This window comes from Salmo salar, chromosome ssa09 (genome assembly GCF_905237065.1).
Source record: "Salmo salar chromosome ssa09, Ssal_v3.1, whole genome shotgun sequence".
Taxonomy (NCBI): Eukaryota; Metazoa; Chordata; class Actinopteri; order Salmoniformes; family Salmonidae; genus Salmo; species Salmo salar.
This window is the reverse complement of record NC_059450.1, coordinates 76388508-76415967: the sequence shown is the minus strand read 5'-3', so window position 1 is coordinate 76415967 and position 27460 is coordinate 76388508. Positions and strand designations below refer to the sequence as shown.

General features: G+C 46.0%; 1 protein-coding gene across 1 annotated transcript; it reads right to left on the bottom strand.

Annotated features, from left to right (window-relative positions):
- Window positions 1-4018: 4018 nt before the first annotated feature.
- On the bottom strand, window positions 4019-26436 carry LOC106611935 (spondin-2). The gene is made up of 6 exons (XM_014212619.2): window positions 26235-26436; window positions 9331-9550; window positions 6431-6651; window positions 5689-5880; window positions 5200-5371; window positions 4019-5035 (listed from the first exon to the last, which is right to left on the bottom strand). The coding sequence occupies exons 2-6, from the start codon at window positions 9548-9550 to the stop codon at window positions 4848-4850; spliced, it is 993 nt and encodes a 330-aa protein (XP_014068094.1). The 5' UTR covers window positions 26235-26436; the 3' UTR covers window positions 4019-4847.
- Between the last annotated feature and the right edge of the window lie 1024 nt (window positions 26437-27460).

Below are 27460 nucleotides of genomic sequence, written 5' to 3'. Positions count from 1 at the left end.
CCTCAGATCCTCAAAAAGTTCTACAGCTGCACCATCGAGAGCACCCTGACTGGTTGCATCATCGCCTGGTATGGCAACTGCTCGGCTTCTGACCGCCAGGTACTACAGAGGGTAGTGCGTACGGCCCAGTACTGGGGCCAAACTTCCTGCCACCCAGGACTATACCAGGCGAGGAAAGCCCTAAAAATTGCCAAGGACTCCAGCCACTTCTCATAGACTGTTCTCTCTGCTACCACACGGCAAGCGGTGACGGAGCGCCAAATCTAGCTCAAAAGGCTTCTTAACAGCTTCTACCCCCAAGCCATAAGACTCTGGAACAGCTAATTAAATAGCTACCCAGACTATTTGCATTGTCCCCACCCTACCCCCCATTTTTACGCTTCTGCTACTCTCTGTTTATTATGCATGCATAGTCACTTTACCTCTACCTACAGTACATGTACATATTATCCCAATTACCTCGACTAACCAGTGCCCCCGCACAGGAACCCACTGTTTATAGCCTCGCTACTGTTTTTTATTGCTGCTCTTTAATTATTCGTTATATTTCTATATTTTTTGGTTTTTCTTAAAACTGCATTGTTGGTTTGTAAGTAAGCATTTCAGCATTTTTAGATTTGAGATAGTCATCTACAACAGGGGTTCCCAAACCTTTTCGATCAGGCCCCCATCCTAGCATTGGGGAACATCTCGCACCCTGTCTATTTCTATGGGCACAAGCACTGTCCATGACACAAACTGTTAACACCTCTCTTGCTGGCAGATAGAACATTTTTGCAGGTTTAAAGCTCATTTCCTGCAGTTATACACATTTTGTCATGGTGTGCAGAGAACATTTAGCAGTTTTAAATCAAATCAAATTTTATTTGTCACATGCGCCAAATACAACAGGTGTAGACCTTACAGTGAAATGTTTAACTTACAAGCCCTTAACCAACAATACAGTTTTAAGAAAAATAAGTGTTAAGTAAAAAAATAGATAGGTCAAAAATTAAAGAGCAGCAGTAAAATAACAATAGCAAGGCTATATACAGGGGATACTGGTACAGAGTCAGTGTGTGGTGGCACCGGTTAGTTGAGGTAATTGAGGTAATATGTACATGTAGATAGAGGTAAAGTGACCGTGCATGGATAATTAAAGCTCCTTTTCTTGCAATTCTATACATTTTGCCATGTCTAATGTGTATTAATGTGATATTTAAGTGACAAACATTACAACAAAATCTATGAGCTAAAAAACCTAGCTAAAAAACATTAGATGAAATGGGCTAGTTGATCTGAACATTTCTGACAAGTTATAAATAGGCTCTCTAAGATATGCAATGACCAGTGATGTAAAGTACTTAAGTAAAAATACTTGAAAGTACTACTTATGTTGTTTTTTGGAGTATCTGTACTCTATTTATTGTTTTTCCAACTTCATACTTTTACTTCACTACATTTCTAAAGAAATTATTTACATTTTACTCCATACATTTTCCCTGACACCCAAAAGTACTTGTTACATTTTGAATGCTTAGCAGGACAGGAAAATTGTCTAATTCAAATCAAATTGTATTTGTCACATGCACTGAATACAGCATGTGTAGACCTTACAGTGAAATACTTACTTACAAGCCCTTAACCAACAATGCTTAAATAAAAATAAGTGTTAAGTAGAAAATAGAAAATAAAAGTAACAAATAATTAAACAGCAGCAGTAAAATAACAAGCAAGGCTATATACCGGTACAGAGTCAATGTGCAGGGACACCGGTTAGTTGAGGTAATTGAGGTAATATGTACATGTAGGTAGAGTTAAAGTGACTATGCATAGATTATAAACAGAGAGTAGCAGCAGCGTAAAAGAGGGTTCTGGGTAGCCATTTGATTAGCTGTGCAGGAGTATGCTTATGGCTTGGGGGTAGAAGCTGTTAAGAAGCTTTTTGGGCCTCGTCTTGGCACTCCGGTACCACTTGCCATGCGGTAGCGGACAGAACAGTCTATGACTAGGGTGGCTGGAGTCTTTGACAATTTTTAGGGCCTTCCTCTGACACCGCCTGATATAGAGGTCCTGGATGGCAGGAAGCTTGGCCCCAGTGATGTACTGGGCCGTACGCACTACCCTCTGTAGTGCCTTGCGGTCGGAGGCCGAGCAGTTGCCATACCAGGCAATGATGCAACCAGTCAGGATGCTCTCGATGGTGCAGCTGTAGAACCTTTTGAGGATCTGAGGACCCATGCCAAATCTTTTCACACAATTATCAAGAGAACATCGCTGGTCATCCCTACTGTTTCTGATCTGGCAGACTCACTAAATACATGCTTCGTTTGTAAATTATGTCTGAGGGTTGCAGCATGCCCCTGGCTATCCGTAAATACATTTTAAAAAACAAGAAAACGGTGCCGTCTGTTTTGCTTAATATAAGGAATTTCAAATGATTTATACTTTTACTTTTGATACTTAAGTATATTTAAAACCAAATACTTTGACTTTTACTCAAGTAGGATTTTACTGAGTGACTTTCACTTCGTTTTCTATTCACTCCACTCTATTCACTATTTCACATAATTTTTCTTTTCACTTTCAGAGTCCTTTTCTATTAAGGTGTCATTACTTTTACTCAAGTATGACAATTAGGTACTTTTTCCACCACTGGAAATGACTGAAATGACAAGAAGAAAACTGATTATGCACTACCCAATTTCAAAATTGCATCTTGTGAATTCTACTATTACAACTTTCAAGAGTAAGTTGAAAGCCTGACTGAGTTTCTTAAAAAAAATATATATATATATATTTCTTGTTTTTTGGGGGGAATGACCCAGGGCCGACTCCAACAAGATAATTAATGTGTCCCAGTGTCAACCACAAGGTGGTGCCATAACATTGAAAAACGCACTGTATGTCAATACACCATGTAACAGGCACAGCACTCATCCGAGTTGTAGAAGATGGAGACAATAAAAGCAAGATATTACTGCATAATTAAATAGAACACTTGTTTGATAACTCGTTATTGGACTATGAAGTGTTTGTGTACAAGGTTTTGAAAACTGAATCTGTGTTCAGCCAGCACTATCGTGGAATCTGTAACGCTAACAGTTTGTATTTTTTTAAATATATTTTAATTTTATTTACCCCTTTTTCGTGATATCCAATTGTTAGTTACAATCATGTCCTATCGCTGCAACTCCCCTACGGCTCGGGATAGGTGAAGGTCGAGAGCCATGCTTCCTCCGAAACACGACCCTGCCAAGCCGTACTGCTTCTTGACACACTGCTCGCTTAACCCGGAAGCCAGCCGGACCAATGTGTTGGAGGAAACATCGTCCGTCTGGCGACCAAATTCAGCTTGCAGGCACCCGGCCCGCCACAAGGAGTCGCTAGAGCGCGATGGTACAGGGAAATCCCCCCAAGACGACGCTGGGCCAATTGTGGGCCACCTCATGGGTCTCCCGGTCACGGCCGGCAGTGACACAGCCTGGGATCGAACCTGGGTCTGTAGTGACGCCTCAAGCCCTGCAATGCAGTGCCTTAGACCGCTGTGCCACTCCGTAGGCCCCATATTTAATGCTTAAACTTGACAGATTGAATAGAGCCTTTAGCGTCCTGTCCAGGAGGTGTACTTGTACATCAAGCTTCATTGTAGCTTGGATAAGGCCTACTGAATAGTGATACAAATGCATTTTCTTTTATTCAACGTTAAGAGTGTAGTGCTTTGCCCTCTTGTATATCTGTTGATATGACATTTAGTGAATCAATGTCCATGTCGTTTAGTGATATTTATTAGTGACTCCATGTCTTTATTTAGTAGGTAAAGGCCTTAGCCAGACCAATAAAGAAGTGTCAATACTGTTAAAATTACACATGACACAAATAAATTGTGGATTACTGGAACTCCTATTAGACATAATTCAAGGGCGTTCTTCAGTGTGACAGCAGTTTCACATTTGGACAAGGCCTTTTCATAACTAACACATTAAGACTGTTCAGCTCTCTTGGCATTGGCAGAAATCAAAGAAAACAGACGTTTGTATTTACTGAAAACACCTCCATTTGTATTTATTTCATCATGAGTTACACAAGACACAACATAATATCCAGTATATACAAAATGTGTCCATCAAATTAAATAAGAGTGAACAGATATAACTGCAAAAAAAAAAACTTGTATCCCTTTTTCTTTTATAAAATCGTCTCTCTCCAACTTGGCCAGGGTTTCTGACATGGGGTTCTGGGCTATAGTTAGCCTTCAGTTGTGTCTTGTGAAAAGGGTATTTATAAATCTGTCTGTGTGGTTGTTGAATGATGGCTGTGCGCTGAGCTGAGCATCATGTAAGATTCCCATATAAATCAATGCCCCAGGTTCCACAACGTAAGAGAGTATTATTTATGTGCAAGGACATACTCTACATAGCTGTGTCTCTCTTATGTCCACTGATAATGTCATTGTTCTCTTTTGCCATGTGGGTGCTTGTCATCGATCAACAACAGTGTTTCTTAGTACAAGTCCTCAAGAAAAAGTATTAGAGGACTGGTTTGACTTCAGGTTGACTTTAGTACTCTATATCAAGACCACATCAAAAAGTAAACTCCATTTAATACAAAACTGGCATTCTGCAGTGAAAGAGTCCATTGCTTACATTATTGTGGTCTGTTTGTGGTGTAGCATAACTCTCAGAGTCCGGCAATGTGTATGAGTCCCAGTGTTAACTTGTAGATGGGCATGGGAGTCGCTCCAACTAGAAGTTCCCCCTGATCTAGGATCAGCTTACCGTTCCCAACCGAATCCTAACCTTACTGGCCTAAACCTAAAAGACTTCAGATCAGTGTCTAGGGGCAACTTCACCCTACTCTGTCAGGGGTCACTGGGGCTTCAGGCAGTTGTAGGCCGTACACTCGGTCTGCTCCTCCATCTCAGGACAGGGGGCTCCAGCGTTAGCTGGCCACAGGAGGATGTAGCGGGTACGGTGGCGGACCCCTGCACTGGAGCAGGGCCCCAGACACAGACCCCAAGACGACCACAGAGACACCTCACAATCCAAAGGTGTCTCTGAGAGGTGGATAGAGAGAGAGAGAGAGAGAGAGAGAGAGAGAGAGAGAGAGAGAATGTAGTGAATTAATAGCATAGAAATACACTGAATTGTGATAAACATAGAGAGAGAAAAAGACAGATTTGAAAGAGGCATGCACACGACCGTGTCCATGTCAACCTACCTGAGAAGCGTTGAGGGTGGCTAGGGTGAGGCAGAATGTGATTGGACATGGGAGTTTGACGGGAGGATGAACGTCTCTGTCTGGTTAGCTGTATGGAGGCTATGGGTGGCAGCTCTGTGAGACGGGGGTAATAGAAGGAGTTGGCTGGGTGCTTGGGCATCTGGGAAGTAATCTGGAGGGGGACAACAGTACATAGAAAACTGTCAACAACAAACCCTAAAACACAAAATAAAATCACAGATTAGAAGCTGTGTGCTTGAACTGTGACATTATGTTAGTGGAAAAACTAAATTAGGCCTACACTTTCAAGTCTTTCATATTAGGGTAATGTTAGCAGCATACCTACATAAAAGGGGGTGGGCCGCTTCCCCTGTACAGGCTACGTTTGGTCTATTTAAAGCCTAGTCATTACAGAGGAAGGGGCAAACTCCATGGCCCTATTTCCCCCTCAGGTGAAAGTGAAAAGAGGGGAGAAGTCATCCGTCTCACCCGTGTGATGTTTTCCTGGGGGACGGTGGGGTAGTTGGGAGAGGAGAAAGTGAAGCCGCTGTCGGTTCCCGCATCAAAGGGTTGGAGGTCAAGGGTCACTTCCTGTTTCCACTTGTCGCCTTCACAGAGGTTGAGACTGTCCACCCCCACGAACCAATCAGGGCTGGGGATCACTTTCACCATCAGAGAGAGCTGTGTCCATAGAGGGAGGGAAGGAGTGGGAGAGTGGGAATGAGAGAGAGGTTAAATGCCTAGCTTCAGCCCAAGCCCCAGAATACCGCTCCAGCCTAGCCGGGCCCTAAGTTCATCGGGGGAGACAGCAGACAGTCCAGGCAGGACGGATGAGTGCGTTTGTGGCAATAGGGCTGGATGCTAAACTTAGCCTGATTGGAACACTGGAAAAGACTAGCGAAGTGTTTGGTCAGGGAGTGTGGATTGAGTCAAGGGGTTTGCCTTTGGTGGGGCCGGATCATGAGTTGACTATGGATTGAGTTGAGGAGTGTTTGTTGCTTAGGTTTTGTAGTGGGAGCGGAGAGCAGAACAGAGTTGATAAAGTCATGGCGTGTCCGTATATTTAGAGAGAGAGAGAGGAACTGGACTATGGAAAGGGTTGTGGAGAGGTTTATGGAAAGCAGTAACGTGTGTGTAAATAGTGGTGTGTGTGCACGTATGTGTGTGCCTGTGTGTGTGTGTGTGTGTGTGTGTGCCTATGTGCGCCTGTGTGTGTGTGTATCATGCCTACCAATGGGCTCCGTGGTTGCAGCAGCAGTTCTGTGGAGCTGTGCCCGATGCCAGTGGCGATGCCTGCTGTTCTGTACATGGCACCGACCGCTCGTCTCTTCCTGGCATCCTTCGCGCCCTTCACCAGATCTACCGTCACCCCTACCTCAGCAAAGTTCTGCACCCCTATACTAGCCAGCGCCCCCTCCTGAAACAGCCGGTGCTGCTTATTATGGGTGATAGCTGTTGGAGAGGACAGGGAGACAGATTCTTTTTTAATCCTCTGAAAATGCATCTCTCCTTCCTTAATGTCATCATTCTCTGATCTAGCATCAGTTCATCTCACTGCATTCAAGACCTTTACTCGCGGCAGGTAGCCTAGTGGTTAGAGTGTTGGGTCAATAACAGAAAGGTTGCTGGATCGAATCCCCGAGCTGACAAGGTAAAAATATGTCGTTCTGCCGCTGAACAAGGCAGTTAACCCACTGTTCCAAGGTAGGCATCATCATGTTCCGAAATGACTTGCCTAGTTAAAAAAAAAAATCAATTAAAAAGACATTTAAAAAATTTACACATCCCATGACCTTTACTCATCCCAAGACCTTTACTAATACCATGACCTTTACTCATCCCAAGACCTTTACTAATACCAAGACCTTTACTCATCCCAAGACCTTTACTAATACCAAGACCTTTACTCACACCAAGACCTACAGTGAGGGAAAAATTTGATCCCCTGCTGATTTTGTATGTTTGCCCACTGACAAAGAAATGATCAGTCTATAATGTTTTTTTCCCTCACTGTATACTCACCCCAACACCTTTACACACACCAAGACCTTTACACACACCAAGACCTTTAGTCACACTAAGACCTTTACACATACTAAGACCTTTACACATACTAAGACCTTTACTCATACTAAGACCTTTACTCATACTAAGACCTTTACTCATACTAAGACCTTTACTCATACTAAGACCTTTACACATACTAAGACCTTTAGTCATACTAAGACCTTTAGTCATACTAAGACCTTTACACATACTAAGACCTTTAGTCATACTAAGACCTTTAGTCATACTAAGACCTTTACTCATACTAAGACCTTTAGTCATACTAAGACCTTTACTCATACTAAGACCTTTACTCATACTAAGACCTTTACTCATACTAAGACCTTTACTCATACTAAGACCTTTACTCATACTAAGACCTTTACTCATACTAAGACCTTTACACCCCCCTTTCTGATATCTCACAGTCCCACTGTTTTCTTTACTTTGGGACGGATGGTTGCCTTTGTTCTTTCTTTGCCCTTAAGAACTGATGTTCTTTGTCCTGTCACTCCCCATTATAAGCCACATGTGACCTGGCCCAGGATCAGTTGTTATATGGTTTGCAGAGGGTCACCGACCACAGTCTCAGTCTGTCTTATAACATCTCTGCCTTACCTTACCACACGCACACACACACTCCAGATGCACCCATAAAACACACATGATCCTGTTTCTTCTCAACCGCCGTCTCTTACACACTTAATTTCATTTCCATACTAACAGGTTTCCTACAAGCGTCAAGTCCCTGAAACCCAATAATAACATGTCACGTTTCAAATTATTCCTGCAAATAAATGATCCCCCTCCTCAACTCCCAGACCCCTAATGGGTCATGGTTTTCTTCTCCAGCTGTAACAACCTCCATTCATTGGCCCCTCTGACTAATGACTCTCTTGTATAACTTTCTTCCCTGGGCCCCATGTCCCTGACCCCCTGGTCCCCTCCAGTCTAAAGTCATCAGAGATGTGTCCATGTCCCCAGGGCCTACAGTATGTGCAAGGTTACTGTCTCTATATGCAGAAACAGGCCATCACTCTCTGGCAGGCTGACAGGGCATGGCTGGGAGTTCTGGAAGCCAGACAAACCAACGGCGGCCACAGACAGTGATGCAGAGATCAAGTCTGGCGCACACACATCTCTGGCACACGCATCTGCCATCCATGCTGGCAAGGCAGGGCAGCAGAGCCAAGTAGAGCCTGATCCCCCTTTCCCCCCTCCCTGAGTGAGGTAAGATATTTGACCCCACCACACCCTAAAAAACATCTTAGCACTCATATGCCTCCAGGACGCCAGCAGCCCCCAGATGGAGAGAAGGAGAGAGAGACAGAAGGAGAGAGTAGGAGGGAGAGAAGGAGAGAGAGAGTATGAAGGAGAGACAGAAGGAGAGAGAGTAGGGGGAAGAGACAGAAGGAGAAGGAGAGAGAGTAGGAGGGAGAGAGAAGGGGAGAGAGACAGAAGGAGAGAGAGAGTAGGAGGGAGAGAGAAAGATACCCGCCCTGCATCATCTGGTAGTGTTTAGCTTGACTGCCTCACCATTCTCTACCTCCCCATCACTGCTTTCCTCATTAGTGTCTCTCTGTCTCTCCCCCATGTGTGTGTGTGTAGTGGGCTGGGGGTTGGCTGGAGCAGGGGACCGCAGGGCCAGGCTATGGGGAGAAAGAGAGGCCCTAGGCCAGCTGTGAGCCCTCAAACCTCCAACACTTGATTAGGTGAGGAAAGGCGCAGTATCCCTGACTGGCCTGCTATCCCGGACTGGCTTGCTATCCCTGATCTGCTCTCTCTCAAAATAGCCCCCCTCGGTCCCCCTTTTTAATTAGGAGCCCTGAAGTGAAAGGACTTGAGAGATGAGTGAAGGTATGAGTGTCCTTTCCATTCACCAACCAGTTGTCATGAGGGGAAAAAGGCAAAGAGATGAGGCCATTATAGGTAATTGAGACAATACCAATATGGTTTGGAATACTGTAAGGAGCTTATGCTGTATATGTGTTCACATCCACTTCTTTCTGATCATCAAGGGGGTATCATGAAGTGTCTGGTAGTGGCTAGGGCCTGATTTTGGACTGAGTTGGTGGCTCATCTTACCCATGAGTTTGGACCACTGTGCAGGGGGACGGAACCGTGGGTACTGTTTAGGGAACGTCTGGGGGCTCCAGTGACCCGTGAAGACCAGAATGTAGGAGGCAGGACCTCTGGCTGTGCACTCTGTCCCATTGGTCGGTTCGGCGAAGGACAGGGTCAGCTTCAGGAGCACCACCAGCAGCTGCTGCAGCCAACCAAAGGACAGGAGCTCCGATGACATCATCTAACGTGGACACAGAGAGAAGAAAAGTGTCAATCAAAAGTGTCCTCAACAGGAAAAGGGTTAGGGTTTAGACTCAAATGATGTCAATTAGCCTATCAGAAGCTTCTAAAGCCATGACATCATTTTCTGGAATTTTCCAAGCTGTTTAAAGGCATAGTCAAGTTAGTGTATGTAAACTTCTGACCCACTATAAGTGAAATAATCTGTCTGTTAACAATTGTTGGAAAAATGATTTGTGTCATGCACTAAGTAGATGTCCTAACCGACTTGCCAAAACTATAGTTTGTTAACAAGAAATTTGTGGAGTGGTTGAAAAACGAGTTTTAATGACTCCAACCTACGTGTATGTAAACTTCGACTTCAACTGTACTGTGTGTGTGTGTGTGTGTGTGTGTGTGTGTGTGTGTGTGTGTGTGTGTGTGTGTGTGTGGTGAGTGAGTGAGTGAGTGAGTGAGTGAGTGAGTGAGTGAGTGAGTGAGTGAGAATGTGTGTGTGCCCCAGTTCTCTGTATTTTTGCCATTGTCCAGCACAGCTTTAGCGCACAGGGCTACTCTCAACAGCACCACATTTTTTATATTTGCACCAAATTTAAAAGTCAGTTAAGAACAAATTGTTATTTACAATGATTATCTATCCCAGCCAAACCCTAAACCGGACAACGCTGGGCCAAATTGTGCGGCACCCTACAGGACTCCCAATCACAGCCTGTTGTGATTCAGCCTGGATTTGAACCAGAGTCTGTAGTGATGCCTCTAGCACTGAGATGCAGTGCCTTAGACCGCTGCACCACTCGGGAGCCCTCACATCTGCTACCCTTTGCAAGAAATGGCATGCATAGTGCAAGGAAGTGCAAACAACCTTGCGTGCTCTGCAGAACGAATGGTAGATGAATAAATTCCGACAAAAATGACATGCACTATGTCTACAACTCAACTAAAGATATCTATGGCCCTAAAAGTCGCTCCATCACCCCCATGAAAACAGCTGATTGTCTGACTCTCTTGAAGGACCAAAACCAGATCCTTGGAGGTGGGCTGACCACCAAAACCAGATCCTGATGAGGTGGGCTGACCACCAAAACCAGATCCTGATGAGGTGGGCTGACCACCAAAACCAGATCCTGATGAGGTGGGCTGACCACCTAAACCAGATTCTGATGAGGTGGGCTGACCACCTAAACCAGATTCTGATGAGGTGGGATGACCACCAAGACCAGATCCTGATGAGGTGGGATGACCACCAAAACCAGATCCTGATGTGGGATGACCACCAAAACCAGATCCTGATGAGGTGGGCTAACCACCACAACCAGATCCTGATGAGGTGGGATGACCACTATGAAGCACTACTCAATCAGCACTCTCCTACAGACCACTCCATCCTGGAAGAACTGCCTGTCCTTCAAATCAAATAAAATTACATTTTATTAGTCACATGTGTGTCTACAACCTTAGAGTGAAATGCTTACTTACGAGCCCCTAACCGGCAGTGCAGTTTAAAAAAAATACGGATAAGAATAAGAGATAAAAGTAACAAGTAATTAAGGCAGTAAAAAAGTAAAATTTATACAGGGTCAATGTGCGGGGGCACCGGTTAGTTGAGGTAGTATGTACATGTAGGTAGAGCTAATTAAAGTGACTATGCATAGATGACAAAAGAGAGTGGCAGTGGTGTGGAGAGGGTGGGGGGGGGCAATGCGAATAGTCTGGGTAGCCATTTGACTAGATGTTCAGGAGTCTTATGGCTTGGGGGTAGAAGCTGTTTAGAAGCCTCTTGGACCAAGACTTGGCGCTCCGGTACTGCTTGCCATGTGGTAGCAGGGAGAACAGTCTATGACTAGGGTGGCTGGAGTCTTTGACAATTTTTAAGGCCTTCCTCTGACACCGCCTGGTATAGAGGTCCTGGATGGCAGGAAGCTCGGCCCCAGTTATGTACTGGGCCGTTCACACTACCCTCTGTAGTGCCTTGCGGTCGGAGGCCGAGCAGTTGCCATTCCAGGCAGTGATACAACCAGTCAGGATGTTCTCGATGGTGCAGCTGTAGAACCTTTTGAGAATCTGAGGACCCATGCCAAATCTTTTCAGTCTCCTGAGGGGGAATACGTTTTGTCGTGCTCGCTTTATGACTGTCATGTTGTACTTGGACCATGTTAGTTTGTTGGTGATGTGGACACCAAGGAACTTGAAGCTCTCAACCTGCTCCACTGCAGCCCCGTCTATGAGAATGGGGGCGTGCTCGGTCCTCTTTTTCCTGTAGTCCACAATCTCCATGTCTTGATCATGTTGAGGGAGAGGTTGTTGTCCTGGCACCACCCGGCCAGGTCTCTGACCTCCTCCCTATCTGCTGTCTCGTTGTTATCGGTGATCAGGCCTACCGCTGTTGTGTCATCGGCAAATTGAATGATGGTGTTGGAGTCGTGCCTGTCCGTGCAGTCATGAGTGAACAGGGAGTACAGGAAGGGGCTGAGCACGCACCCCTGAGGGGCCCCTGTGTTGAGGATCAGCCTGGTGGATGTGTTGTTACCTACCCTTACCACCTGGGGGCGGCCAGTCAGGAAGTCCAGGATCCAGTTGCAGAGGGAGGTGTTTAGTCCCAGGGTCCTTAGCTTATTGATGAGCTTTGAGGGCACTATGGTGTTGAACGCTGAGCTGAAGTCAATGAATAGCATTCTCACGTAGGTGTTCCTTTGTCCAGGTGGGAAAGGGCAGTGTGGAGTGCAATAGAGACTGCATCATCTGTGGATCTGTTGGGGCGGTATGCAAATTGGAGTGGGTCTAGGGTTTCTGGGATGATGGTGTAGATGTGAGCCATGACCAGTCTTTCAAAACACTTCATGGCTACAGACGTGAGTGCTACGGGTCGGTAGTCATTTAGGCAGGTTAACTTAGTGTTCTTGGGCACAGACACTATGGTGGTCTGCTTGAAACATGTTGTATTACAGACTCGGACAGGGAGAGATTGAAAATGTCAGTGAAGACACTTGCTAGTTGGTCAGCGCATGCTCGCAGTACACGTCCTGGTAATTCGTCTGACCCTGTGAATGTTGACCTGTCTAAAGGTCTTACTCACATCGGCTGCGGAGAGCGTAATCACACTGTCTTCCGGAACAGCTGGTGCTCTCATGCCTGTTTCAGTGTTATTTGCCTCGAAGCGAGCATAGAAGTAGTTTAGCTCGTCCTGTAGGCTCGTGTCACTGGGCAGCTCTCGGCTGTGCTTCCCTTTGTAGTCTAATGGTTTGCAGGCCCTGCCACATCCGATAAGCGTCAGAGCCAGTGTAGTACCCCTCGATCTTCGTCCTGTATTGATGCTTTGCCTGTTTGATGGTTCATCGGAGGGCATAGCAGGATTTTTTATAAGCTTCCGGGTTAGAGTCTCGCTCCTTGAAAGCGGCAGCTCTAGCCTTTACCTCAGTGCGGATGCTCCCTGTAATCCATGGCTTCTGGTTGGGGTATGTACGTACTGTCACTGTGGGGACGACGTCATCAATACACTTATTGATGGAGCCAGAGACCGATGTGGTGTACTCCTCAATGCCATTGGAGGAATCCCAGAACATATTCCAGTCTGTGCTAGCAAAACAGTCCTGTAGCTTTGCATCTGCTTCATCTGACCACCTTTTTATTGATCTAGTCACTGGTGCTTCCTGCTTTAATTTTTGCTTGTAAGCAGGAATCAGGAGGATGGAATTATGGTCAGATTTGCCAAATGGGGAGCGAGAGAGAACTTTGTATGCATCTCTGTGTGTGGAGTATAGGTGGTCCAGAGTTACTTTCCCTCTGATTGCACATTTAACATGCTGATAGAAATTTGGTAAAACCGATTTAAGTTTTCTTGGCTACTAGGAGCACCGCCTCTGGGTGAGCGTTTTCTTGTTTGCTTATGGCGGAATACAGCTCATTCAATGCTATCTTAGTGCCAGCCTCTGACTGTGGTGGTATGTAAACAGCTACAAAGAGTATAGATGAAAACTCTCTCGATTGGTAATGTGGTATGCAGCTTATCATGATAAACTATACCTCAGGCGAGCAATAGCTCGAGACTTCCTTAGATATCATGCACCAGCTGTTGTTTACAAAAATACATAGACCGCCGCCCCTTGTCTTACCAGACGCCACTGTTCTATCCTGCCGGTACATCGTATAACCAGTCAGCTGTATGTTGATATTGTCGTCGTTCAGCCACGACTCGTGAAGCATAAGATGTTACAGTTTTTGATGTCCCGTTGGTAGTTTAATCTTCCCAATAACTTGTCCATTTAATTGTCCAAAGATTGCATGTTTGCTAGCAGAATTGAGGGGAGTAGGGGTTTATTCGATCACCTCCGACTACTCAGAAGGCAGCCCGCCCTCCGGCCTCTCTTTCTCCACCTCCTCTTCACGCAGATCACTGGGGTCGGGGCCTGTTCCCAAGGGAGCCGTATATCCTCCACCTCGGGCTCGTCAAAGTTGTGAAAAAAGAAAAAGGATTCTGCTCGTCCGTGGTGAGTAATAGCAGTCCTGATGTCTAGAAGTTATTTTCGGTCATTAGAGACAGTAGCGGCAACATTATGTACAAAAATAGTAAAAAAATAAGTTAAACAACCAGATAAATGAACAAAAAAAAAACAATCGGTTGGAGGCACGTAAAACGTCTGCCTTCTGCTCTGGCGCCATCTTAGCCAACCTTCCAAGGGTTATCAGCTATCCTTTCCCTCAAGAACAACAAGACTCCTGGTGCTGACAGCATCCCGGCAGAGCTATTAAGAATGGATGTTACTTCTGCACCAGAACGCTCCACCAGTACATCACTGAGGTTTGGGACCGGGAGATTGTCCTCCAACAGTGGCGGGATGCAAACATTGTTACCATCTATAAAAACAAGGGTGACAATTCCATCTGCGGCAACAGCCGGGGGATATCCCTTCTGGCTGTTTCCGGCAAGGTCCTGGCCAAGCTGATGCTACACAGGCTGGTGAACAACATCACAGAGGAACTGCTGTCAGAGTCACAATGCGGCTTCAGAAAGAACAGGAGTACGGTCAACATGATATTCACGGCACGGTAACTCCAGGAGAAGTGCCGTGAACAACATCAGGACCTTTTCATGGCCTTTGTCGACCTCTCCAAGGCCTTCGACACAGTGAGCAGGGAACTACTTTGGGGCATTCTACTCAAATTTGGCTGTCCAGACAAATCCTTTGCCAGTTTGCCAGTTCCATGATGGGATGATGGCTCGGGTGGCCATAGGTGGAGGAGTCAGTGCCCTTTTCGAGTAAGCATCGATGTGAGGCAGGGGCGTATGCTGGCACCGGTACTCTTTAACATCTTCCTCCTATGTGTCACCCAGCTTCTCCACAAGGAGCTTGAAGACAGCAGCAGTGTTGTAGTGGACTTCAGGCTGGATGGAAACCTATTCAACATCAGGAGGCTCCAAGCAACCACCAAGGTTTTGACGGAGCGTGTTCTTGAGCTGCAGTATGCTGATGATTGTGCTCGTGGCCCACACTCCGGAAGATCATCAGTTTGTCCTTGTAGCGGCTGTGAGGGTCTATAGTAGGATGGGACTGTTTATCAACATCACCAGGACAGAGGTGGTCTGCCAATGGAAATCCAGCCCTCCACCCACCATGACTGTCTTCACCATTGAACACAAATCACTGGCAATAGTCCCGTCCTTCCAATACCTGGGCAGTATTGACCTCTAAATTCAAAACAGGATCAAGCAAGCATCAGCTGCCTTTGGGAAACTTAGACGCAGGGTTTTCCAAAACAGGGATCTCCACCTCTACACCAAAGTCACCGTCTATCAAGCCATCTGCATCACCACACTTCTTTACAGCTGTGAAGCCTGGGTCATGTACAGTCGCCACAACAAGCAGCTTGAACGATTCCACATAAGATGCTTGCAGCACATCCTGGGAATCACCTGGTGTGACTGTGTGCCCCATACAGAAATACTTGCTAAGACCAACTGCAAGAGTATGGAGGCCATGGTCACCCAACACCAACTGCGCTGGCTTGGGCTTGTCATTAGAATGTTTCAGGAGCGTTTGCCGCGTTAGATCCTGTATGGCCACCTACATCTTGGATGGTGGTCTGTGGGGGGGCAGAAGAAGTGCTACAAAGACCAGCTAAAATTGTAGCTGAAAAAGTTCAACATCAAACCCATAGACCTAGAGGATGCTGCTGCCAGCCGTTCAACCTGGCGGCAGCTCTGCCAGAGCGGTGTACAGAGGTGCGAGGAGGAGAGGAGCACAAAAGAGACAGTAAAAATAGCTCAGGAGACATACCACTATGCCTGCCCCCGCCAACACAGACTGCATATGCCCCACCTGCAATAAAGTTTGTGGATCTCAGATTGGACTCTACAGTCACCAGAGAATTCACTGTTAAAACCTGTTGGGGCTCGGGGGCAGTATTGAGAAATTTTGAAAAAAATATGTGCCCATTTTTAACTGCCTCCTACACCAACTCAGAAGCTAGGATATGCATATTATTAACACATTCGGATAGAAAACACTCTGAATTTTCTAAAACAGTTTGAATGGTGTCTGTAAGTATAACAAAACTCATATTGCAGGCAAAAACCTGTGAAAAATAGATCAACAAAAATGTGAATTTTGTGACTGTACTATTTAGTGTCATTCTTTTATAGATACCATAGTGAGAAAGGATTCATTTCGCAACACCTACGGCTTCCACTAGATGTCAACGATCTTTATAAAGTTGTTTGAAGCGTCTATGATAAACAGAGAGCAAATTAGAATGCAAGGAAGTTGACATGTCGTCACGTCATTTTGTTGCGCCTGCGCATAAATCTGAGAAGCGTGAGTTTGTCATAATAGTTTATCTAGACATAGGATAGGTTGTGTGAAAATATTACTGATGTTTAACGTTAAAAATGGACCAAAAGATTAATGCTAAACAACGTTTGACATGTTTGAACGAACGTAAATAGATTATTTACTAGGTTTTTTTAGCTTTTCGGCGTGATTTTACACCCCCCCCACCACGTTTTGTGGGAGCATAATGAACGCTAACTACTTGGTGTTATTTGGACATGAATTATGAACTTTGTCAAAAGAAACCACATTTGTTCCGGACCTGGGATTCCTGGCAGTGCCTTCTGATGGAGATAATCAAAGGTAAGGGGATATTTACAATGTTATTATCGATATTAGATGATGCTAACTGTATAGCATAGCTTATTGTTCTTAGCATAGCACCCCGTTTATTGCAAAATGTGATTTCCCAGTAAAGTTATTTTGAGATCTGGCCATTCGGTAGCAATTACGAGATGATAATATATTATTCTTTGAATGACAATATTATAATTTACCAATGTTTTCAAATAGTAATTTTGTTATGTTCACCGGAAGCATTTCAGAGAAGAAAAAAATCTGAATTTCACGCTACTGTAAAATGCTGTTTTTGGATATAAATATGAACTTGATGGAACAAAAAATGCATGTATTGTATAACATAATGTCCTAGGAGTGTCATCTGATGGAGATTGACAAAGGTTAGTGCATAATTCTAGCTGGTTTCTGCTTTTGGTGACACCTGACCTTGAATTGAAAATGGATGTTTGTACTTTTGTGGCTATGTACTGTCCTAACATAATCTAACTTTATGCTTTTGCCGTAAAGCCTCTTTGAAAATCGAACAATGTGGTTAGATTAAGGAGATGTTTATCTTTTAAATTGTGTAAAATAGTTGATTGTTTGAGAAATTGAAATTATTAGATTTTTGATGTTTTGAATTTCCAGCCTTGTTAGCAATCCCGACTCGGGGTTCATTGCTAACCTGTAGCCCCAACAGGTTAACTCAGAAGTGGAAGTCATCATCGGATACGATGGACAACCATAAGCAAGTAAGCGTGTGTGTATGCATTTTGGGTGCCTGTATGTGTGTGTTTGCCTGTGTGTGCGTGCATGCATGCATACTGTCGACACTAGGGTGTGTGTGTGTGTGTGTGTGTGTGTGTGTATGTGTAGACATCATGGTTTCCGCTTTGTACAGTGAGGGAATAGAGTATGACTGCATTGGCACTTCCATCTCTCTGTCATAGTCTGAACTGGGACCGTCAATGGACCACAGCAAGACTGAAGAGGGGACAGTGGTTTTGCAGCTTATTCTCAGACTGCCCTCAGTGTCTATGGTTGCATTCCAAATGGCACACTATTCCCAATGTAGTGCACTATGTAGGGAATAGGGTGCCATTTGGGACGCAGTCTATTTTTTTATCTCAATTTCCATCTACGGACTGAACATACACTCCTGCAACCCGCCTCACACAATCTGCTATTTTTATACTTTACAACCGGAACCCCTATCAGCAGCTAGCCAGCTAACTAGCTACTAGCTAGTAGTCAGTTAGCCACTGCTAGCGGTCATCACTGTTAACTCGGACATCAGCCAGCCTCAGCCCGGTCAATTCCTGCCAGTCTGCACAGCGCAATATCAACCCAGAGCTTATCAGACTGCTTTTTCTCTATCACATCTCCGGATTCCTACCGCAAGCTCTGAACCTTTACACCGGATCATCACAGCTAGCTAGCTGCTATCCGAGTGGCTACTCCTGGCTAACGTCTCTGTCTCGAAGCAAGCACCAGTTAGCCTGGAGCTAGCCTCGAGCTAGGCCCATCTCCCGGCTAGCCGAAGAGGTCCATCAGCCAATTCTTGGGCTACAATACCTCTTTTGCCAATTGGCCTGGACCCGTTACTGCCGATACGGGGACACGGAGCCCCGCCGATCCATCACGACTGGTCTGCCGACGTAACAGTCCGAGGGGGTTTCAACAGGCTTTTCCGTTGCGACGTCCCCCGGAGGCCCATCAGCTAGCCCCGGCTCGCTAGCTGTCTGAATCGTCGTGTCTCCAGCTCGCCTAGCTACTCACTGGACCCTATGATCACTCGGCTACACATGCCTCTCCCTAATGTCAATATGCCTTGTCTATTGCTGTTTTGGATAGTGATTATTGTCTTATTTCACTGTAGAGGCTCGAGCCCTGCTCAATATGCCTTAGCCCTTTTGTTCCACCCCCCACACATGCAGTGACCTCACCTGGCTTAAACGGTGCCTCTAGAGACAAAACTTCTCTCATCGTCACTCAATGCCTAGGTTTTCCTCCACTGTACTCACATCCTACCATATCTATTCTTCCTCTCCCAGAAATCTGCTCCTTTTACTTTCTGCTCTGAAAGCACTAGACAATAGCCTTTAGCCGTACCCCTTATCCTACTCCTCCTCTGTTCCTCTGGTGATGTAAAGGTTAACCCAGGCACTGCAGCCCCCAGCACCACTCCCATTCCCCAGGCGCTCTCATTTGTTCACTTCTGTAACTGTAAAAGCCTTGGTTTCATGCATGTTAACATTAGAAGCCTCCTTCCTAAGTTTGTTTTATTCACTGCTTTAGCACACTCCGCCAACCCGGATGTCCTAGCCGTATCTGAATCTTGGCATAGGAAGGCCACCAGAAATCCTGAAATTTCCATCCCTAACTATAACATTTTCCGACAAGATAGAACTGCCAAAGGGGACGGAGTTGCAATCTACTGCAGAGATAGCCTGCAGAGTTCTGTCATACTATCCAGGTTTATGCCTAAACAGTTCGAGCTTCTAATTTAAAAAAATAATCTCTCCAGAAACAAGTCTCACTGTTGCCTCTTGTTATAGACCACCTTCAGCCCCCAGCTGTGCCCTGGACACCATATGTGAATTGATTGCCCCCCCATCTATCTTCAGAGTTCGTACTGTTAGGTGACCTAAACTGGGACATGCATAACACCCCGGCCGTCCTACAATCTAAGCTAGATGCCCTCAATGTCACATCAATTATCTAGGAACCTACAAGGTACAACCCTAAATGCATAACCATGGGCACCCTCTTAGATATCATCCTGAGCTATGTGCCCTCTAAATAAACCTGTACTGTCTTCAACCAGGATCTCAGCGATCACTGCCTCATTGCCTGCGTGCATAATGGGTCCGCGGTCAAACGACCACCCCTCATCACTGTCAAACGCTCCCTAAAACACTTCAGCGAGCAGGCCTTTCTAATCGGCCTGGCCCGGGTATCCTGGAAGGATATTGACCTCATCATGTCAGTAGAGGATGCCTGGTTGCTCTTTAAAAGTGCTTTCCTCACCACTTAAATAAGCGTGCCCCATTCAAAAAATGTAGAACTAAGAACAGATATAGCCCTTGGTTCACCCCAGACTTGACTGCCCTTGACCAGCACAATAATACATCCTGTGGCATTCTGCATTAGCATCGAATAGCCCCCAAGATATGCAACTTTTCAGGGAAGTCAGGAACCAAACTAAGGCTAGCTTTTTCAAACAGAAATTTGCATCCTGTAGCACTAATTCCAAAAAGTTTTGGGACACTGTAAAGTCCATGGAGAATAAGAGCACCTCCCAGCTGCCCACTGCAATGAGGATAGGAAACATTGTCACCACTGATAAATCTACAATAATAGATAATTTCAATAAGCATTTCTCTACGGCTGGCCATGCTTTCCACCTGGCTATCCCTACCCCGGCATACATCTCAGCACCCCCTGCAGCAACTTGCCCAAGCCCCCCCCACCCACCCGATTCTCCTTCACCCAAATCCAGAAAGCTGATGTTCTGAAAGAGCTGCAAAATCTGGATACCTACAAAGCAGCTGGGCTAGACAATCTGGACCCTCTCTTTCTTAAACTATCCACCGGAATTGTTGAAACCCCTATTACTAGCCTATTCAACCTCTCTTTCACATCGTCTGAGATCCCCAAAGATTGGAAAGCAGCCGCGGTCATCACCCTCTTCAAAAGGGGGAGACACTCTATACCCAAACTGTTATAGACCTATATCAATCCTCTCTGCCTTTCTAAAATCTTTGAAAACCAAGTTAACAAACAGATCACCGACCATTTTGAATCCCACCGTACCTTCTCCACTATGCAATCTGGTTTCCGAGCTGGTCATGGGTGCACCTCAGCCACGCTCAAGGTCCTAAACAATATAACCGCCATCGATAAAAGACAGTACTGTGCAGCCGTCTTCATGGACTTGGCCAAGGCTTTCGACTCTGTCAATCACCACATTCTTATCTGCAGACTCAGTAGCCTTGGCTTCTCAAATGACTGCCTCGCCTTGTTCACCAACTACTTCCCAGATAGAGTTCAGTGTGTCAAATCGGAGGGCCTGTTGTCCGGACCTCTGGCAGTCTCTATGGGGATGCCACAGGGTTCAATTCAGGACGACTCTTTTCTCTGTATACATCAATGATGTCGCTCTTGCTGCTGGTGATTCTCTGATCCACCTCTACACAGACGACACCATTCTCTATACATCTGGCCCTTCTTTGGACACTGTGCTAACTCACCTCCAAACAAGCTTCAATGCCATACAACACTCCTTCCGTGGCCTCCAACTGCTTTTAAATGCTAGTAAAACTAAGTGCATGCTCTTCAACCAATTGCTGCCCGCACCCTCCCGCATCGACTAGCATCACTACTCCGGACGGTTCTGACTTAGGTATTTGTAGTTGTCCACATATTCTAGGTGTCTGGTTAGACTGTAAACTCTCCTTCCAGACTCACATTAAGCATCTCCAATCCAAAATTAAATCTAGAATCGGCTTCCAATTTCGCAACCAAGCCTCCTTCACTCATGCTGCTAAACACACCCTCATAAAACTGACTATCCTACCGATCCTTGACTTCGGCGATGTCATTTACAAAATAGCCTCCAACACTCTACTCAGCAAACTGGATGTAGTCTATCACAGTGCCATCTGTTTTGTCACCAAAGCCCCATATACTACCCACCAATGCGACCTGTATGCTCTCGTTGGCTGACCCTCACTACATATTCGTCGGCAAGCCCACTGGCTCCAGGTCATCTATAAGTCTTTGCTAGGTAAAGCCCTCCCTTATCCCAGCTCACTGGTCACCATAGCAACACCCACCTGTAGCACACGCTCCAGCAGGTATATTTCACTGGTCATCCCCAAAGCCAACACTTCCTTTGGCCGCCTTTCCTTCCAGTTCTCTGCTGCCAATGACTGGAACGAATTGCAAAAATCACTGAAGTCTTATATCTCCCTCTCTAACTTTAAGGATCAGCTGTCAGAGCAGGTTACCAATCACTGTACCTGTACTCAGCCAATCTGTAAATAGCTCACCCAACTACCTCATCCCCATATTGTTACTTATCCTCTTGCTCTTTTGCACCCCAGTATCTCTATCTGCACATCATCATCTGCACACCTATCACTCCAGTGTTAATGCTAAATTGTAATTTTTTCACCTCTATGGCCTATTTATTGCCTTACCTCCCGACTCTTCTACACTTGCACACACTGTACATAGTTTTTCTATTGTGTATTGACTGCATTAACTGTTTGTTTATGTGTAACTGTGTTGTTGTTTTTGTCGCAGTGCATTGCTTTATCTTGGCCAGGTCGCAGTTGTAAATGAGAACTTGTTCTCAACTGGCCTACCTGGTTAAATAAAGGCGAAATATTTTATTTTTTTAAATGACAGAACTGTGCAATCAAAGCAGGTTCCTCTCTGCTTCCATACTCATGGTATGTTTATGGTTGCCTGTTAAACTTTGCGGTTCATAATATACGTTTAAAGGGGAATGGGTAACATGCTGACATATACAGCTGCAAACAGTGACCTATCGCTGCAGCCTACTGGTGATACGCCATGAGAAAAAAAGTAGAGTTTTGGAGCAGCCTACATTAGAGGTAACATTATCTGGCACTAGAAATGGGCTTCAGGGACAATGTCTTGTATGATGGGTTTGTGTGTGTGTTGGCTCATTTTAACTGTCTGCATTCTGTGCCTGCCAGCTGTTTAGGGGGCTCAGATATGTTAACTATAGAAACATCACACACCATGCAGATATGTTAACTATAGAAACATCATATTCCATGCAGATATGTTTCCCTATAGAAACATCATATACCATGCAGATATGTTAACTATCGAAACATCACATACCATGCAGATATGTTAACTATAGAAACATCATATACCATGCAGATATGTTAACTATAGAAACATCATATACCATGCAGATATGTTAACTATAGAAACATCATATTCCATGCAGATATGTTAACTATAGAAACATCATATACCATGCAGATATGTTAACTATAGAAACATCATATACCATGCAGATATGTTAACTATAGAAACATCATATACCATGCAGATATGTTAACCTATAGAAACATCACATGCCATGCAACGACCTTTCAATATCCCTCTCCCTTTCGAGTCTTGACAGTGGCAATGGAAAGTTGTTTAATGCAATCTCTCAACAATCAGTATGCCATCATATGGGACTAACTGACGTTAGAAATATAAGGGTTGGGAGTGCAGTCAGGATACAGGATGAAATACACCAGTAACTGACTCACCAAGATTAACACACCACAGACCACTGACACACCACAGACAGACCAGATACCACAGACACACCACAGACACGCCACAGACCACTAACATACCGCAGAACTGTGGCACACCACAGACACACCACAGACAGACCACTGACACACCACAGACAGACCGCAAACCACTGACACGCCATAGACCAATGACAGACCACAGACCACTAACATACCACTGACCTGTGGCACACCACTGACACACCAGACAGACTACTGGCACACCAGACAGACCTCAAACCACTGACACGCCACAGACCAATGACAGACCAGAGACCACTGACAGACCAGAGACCCACCACAGACCACTGACATACCAGACACCACAGACCAATGACAGAGCACAGACCACTAACACACCACAGACCTGTGGCACACCACTGACACACCACAGACAGACCACAAACCACTGACACACCACAGACCAGAGACACACTACACCACAGACCAGAGACAGACCACAGACCACTGACACACCACAGACCAGACACACACCACATCATAGACCATAGACACACCACATCACAGACCACTGACACACCCCAGACCAGACACACACCACACACCACAGACCAGACACACACCACATCAAAGACCACTGACACACCACAGACCAGACACACACCACACCACAGACCACACACCACACCACAGACCAGACACACACCACATCACAGACCACTGACACACCACATCACAGACCACTGACACATCACATCACAGACCACTGACACACATCACATCACAGACCAGACACACATCACATCACAGACCACTGACACACATCACATCACAGACCACTGACACACATCACAGACACACATCACAGACACACATCACAGACCACTGACACATCAGACCACTGACACACATCACATCACAGACCACTGACACACATCACATCACAGACCACTGACACACATCACATCACAGACCACTGACACACATCACAGACCACTGACACATCACATCACAGACCACTGACACATCACATCACAGACATACCACATCACAGACCACTGACACACACCACATCACAGACCACTGACACACATCACAGACCACTGACACACATCACAGACCACTGACACACATCACAGACCACTGACACACATCACATCACAGACCACTGACACATCACATCACAGACCACTGACACACCACATCACAGACCACTGACACACCACATCACAGACCACTGACACACCACATCACAGACCAGACACACACCACATCACAGACCACTGACACACCACAGACCACTGACACACCACAGACCACTGACACACCACATCACAGACCACTGACACAGATTAACAGCACAGGTACATTCATTGTCATCAGCACAGTAACAGCACCGACACCATTCATTATCATCAGCCAACCCACACACAGCCCAGACACTTTTTATTTAACTAGGCAAGTCAGTTAAGAACAAATTCTTATTTACAATGACAGCCTAGACACAGCCCAGACAGCCTCATACTCACACAGCCCAGACACAGCCCAGACACAGCCTCATACTCAGACACAGTCTCATACTCAGACACAGCCTCATACTCATCCCAGACAGCCTCATACACATCCAAGACAGCCTCATACACATCCCAGACAGCCTCATACACATCCCAGACAGCCTCATACACATCCCAGACAGCCTCATACACATCCCAGACAGCCTCATACACATCCCAGACAGCCTCATACACATCCCAGACAGCCTCATACACATCCCAGACAGCCTCATACACATCCCAGACACATCCTAGACAGCCTCATACACATCCCAGACAGCCCCATACACATCCCAGACAGCCTCATACTCAGCCCAGACACATCCCAGACAGCCTCATACTCACACATCCCAGACAGCCTCATACCCAGACACATCCCAGACAGCCTCATACTCCGACACAGCCTCATACTCAGACACAGCCCAGACAGCCTCATACTCAGCCCAGACACAGCCCAGACAGCCTCATACACATCCCAGACAGCCTCATACTCCAACACATCCCAGACAACCTCATACCCAGACACAGCCCAGACAGCCTCATACTCAGCCCAGACACATCCCAGACAGCCTCATACCCAGACACAGCCCAAACAGCCTCATACTCAGCCCAGACACAGCCCAGACACAGCCCAGACACATCCCAGACAGCCTCATACTCAGACACATCCCAGATAGCCTCATACCCAGACACATCCCAGACAGCCTCATACCCAGACACAGCCCAGACAGCCTCATATACCCAGACACAGCATCATACCCAGACACAGCCCAGACAGCCTCATACCCAGACACAGCCCAGACAGCATCATACTCAGACACACAGCTACAGTAAATACACATGAGTTTATCAGTGGACACACTAACAGACTTAGACACAGAAGTTTGTCTGGGTTTCTCTGGGGCACAAGACAACATGTGGAGTGGTGCCAAACAGAGTGCCTGTGGTCATTCGGGCTCTTACACTGTGTAGTTACACTAACCTCATGCAGTGCCGGGCTCTCTCTCTCTCACTCACACACACACACACACACACACACACACTCACCATGAAAGGAGGTCATATTATTACTCTCTTCCAAATGCAAGCTGAAGACAAACCCCAATGTGGACAGTGCAGGCAGGAGTTTGGAGAAAGAGAAAGGGGAGGTGCAGATGACTGCAGGCTGGGTTTGGAGAGAGAGAGAGAGGAGCATATCCTGAAGCAGAGACCAGGCATTGTTCTTTTATGATAAAACTACTCAGCAGAAGGTAGGGATGAGGAAAGAGGCAGTACTCAGACAGCCCTCTCACCATTGCCTTTTGGTAACCTGAACATACACACAAACATAGCATCTTAAACACACACTGTACCACCCCACACACTGTACCACCTCACACACTGTACCACCTCACACACTGTACCACCCCACACACTGTACCACCCCGCACACTGTACCACCCCGCACACTGTACCACCCCGCACACTGTACCACCTCGCACACTGTACCACCCCGCACACTGTACCACCTTGCACACTGTACCACCTCACACACTGTACCACCCCACACACTGTACCACCTCACACGCACAGGGACGCACAAATACAGACTCACACACAAATATAAAAACATTTAGAGATGTGCAGTTTTTACCAGTGTGCACACGCGCACACGCACGCACGCACACACACACACACGCTCACTAATACTCCTGCCGGTACTCAGTGTCTGAAGGGATGCAGACTGAATTTGTTACCTGGTCAGGACGAGTCAGTCAGTGACAGAGGATATATCAGCAGGACAGCTCCAGCCACTCTCTCTTCTCCTCTCTCTACTTCTCTCTCTACTCCTCTCTCTACTTCTCTCTCTTCTCCTCTCTCTACTTCTCTCTCTACTCCGTGTGGTTGCAGGATCAGGGAGCCTTATCACAGTCTCTCTCCAGATATACCTTTCTACAACCCTCCTCCTTCATTGTATTCCCCCCCTTTGGCTTTCTCTCCCCCTACCTCTCCTTGTATGGAAAGGCACTGCACAGCCCCCCCTCCTCTACAGTAGCTCTCTCTTCCTCCCTCCCTCTCATTCTCTCCCACTCTCTGTATGTGTGTACACACACACACACACACACACACACACACACACACACACACACACCACTCTCTCCCACTGTCTCTGTGTTGCTGTGTAAACTCAGTAGCCCCTAACCTCATATTGCTGACGAGGTAATGAACACCATGTAACCCACAAATGAATAGATCTTACTTGGCAGTCAGTGCATTCCTATTGTACAGTATTTCTGTTTTCCATGGACCATTTAAAATGTTTTAATTGTTACAGTTGGAGCGGAGAAATCCCAACAGTCTGGTTGTTTAATGACGCCAGATCAGCAGTCTGGCTCTGGAAAAGACAAGTCCATGTAGTGATAAATAGAGTAGGGTCTTAGTGGTCAAACCAGCTGATGACTCCACTGGACAAACTTCCTCTGGTCAGTGAAGTGAAGGAGAGAGGGTTAAAGCCCGTCTGTGTCTTGACATAACTATTCCCCCACAGCTGGCAAACACATGGACAATGTATTACTGCGCCACTACTGAGCGGGCTATTGATCCATGTGTTGGGGCTCAGTATGAAGCTCAGTGTGAATGAGCCTGTGCGTGTGTGTGTCAAACTATTTAACACACGCACACACACGTCTCTGGACATTCCAAAACATGTAATTTGTAAATATTTAAGCCTTGGGCTATCCTCCTCTCAGCTACCCTTTTCTCTCCTCCATCCTCCAGACCTTAGATGTGGGCTAAGACTGGATTTATCCCAAAGCTAAGGACGTTCATTCTCCTAAGCTGTGCTGTAATGATAAGAAGCCGCCTGGGTTAATGGGCCACGATGACCTCACAGTGAACCCTCTATAGGAACCAACTGGAAGCCCTCTTTCCCCTTATCTCGCCTCTGCCCTTCTCCTCTCTTGCTGAAAGTAGGTTACGGAAA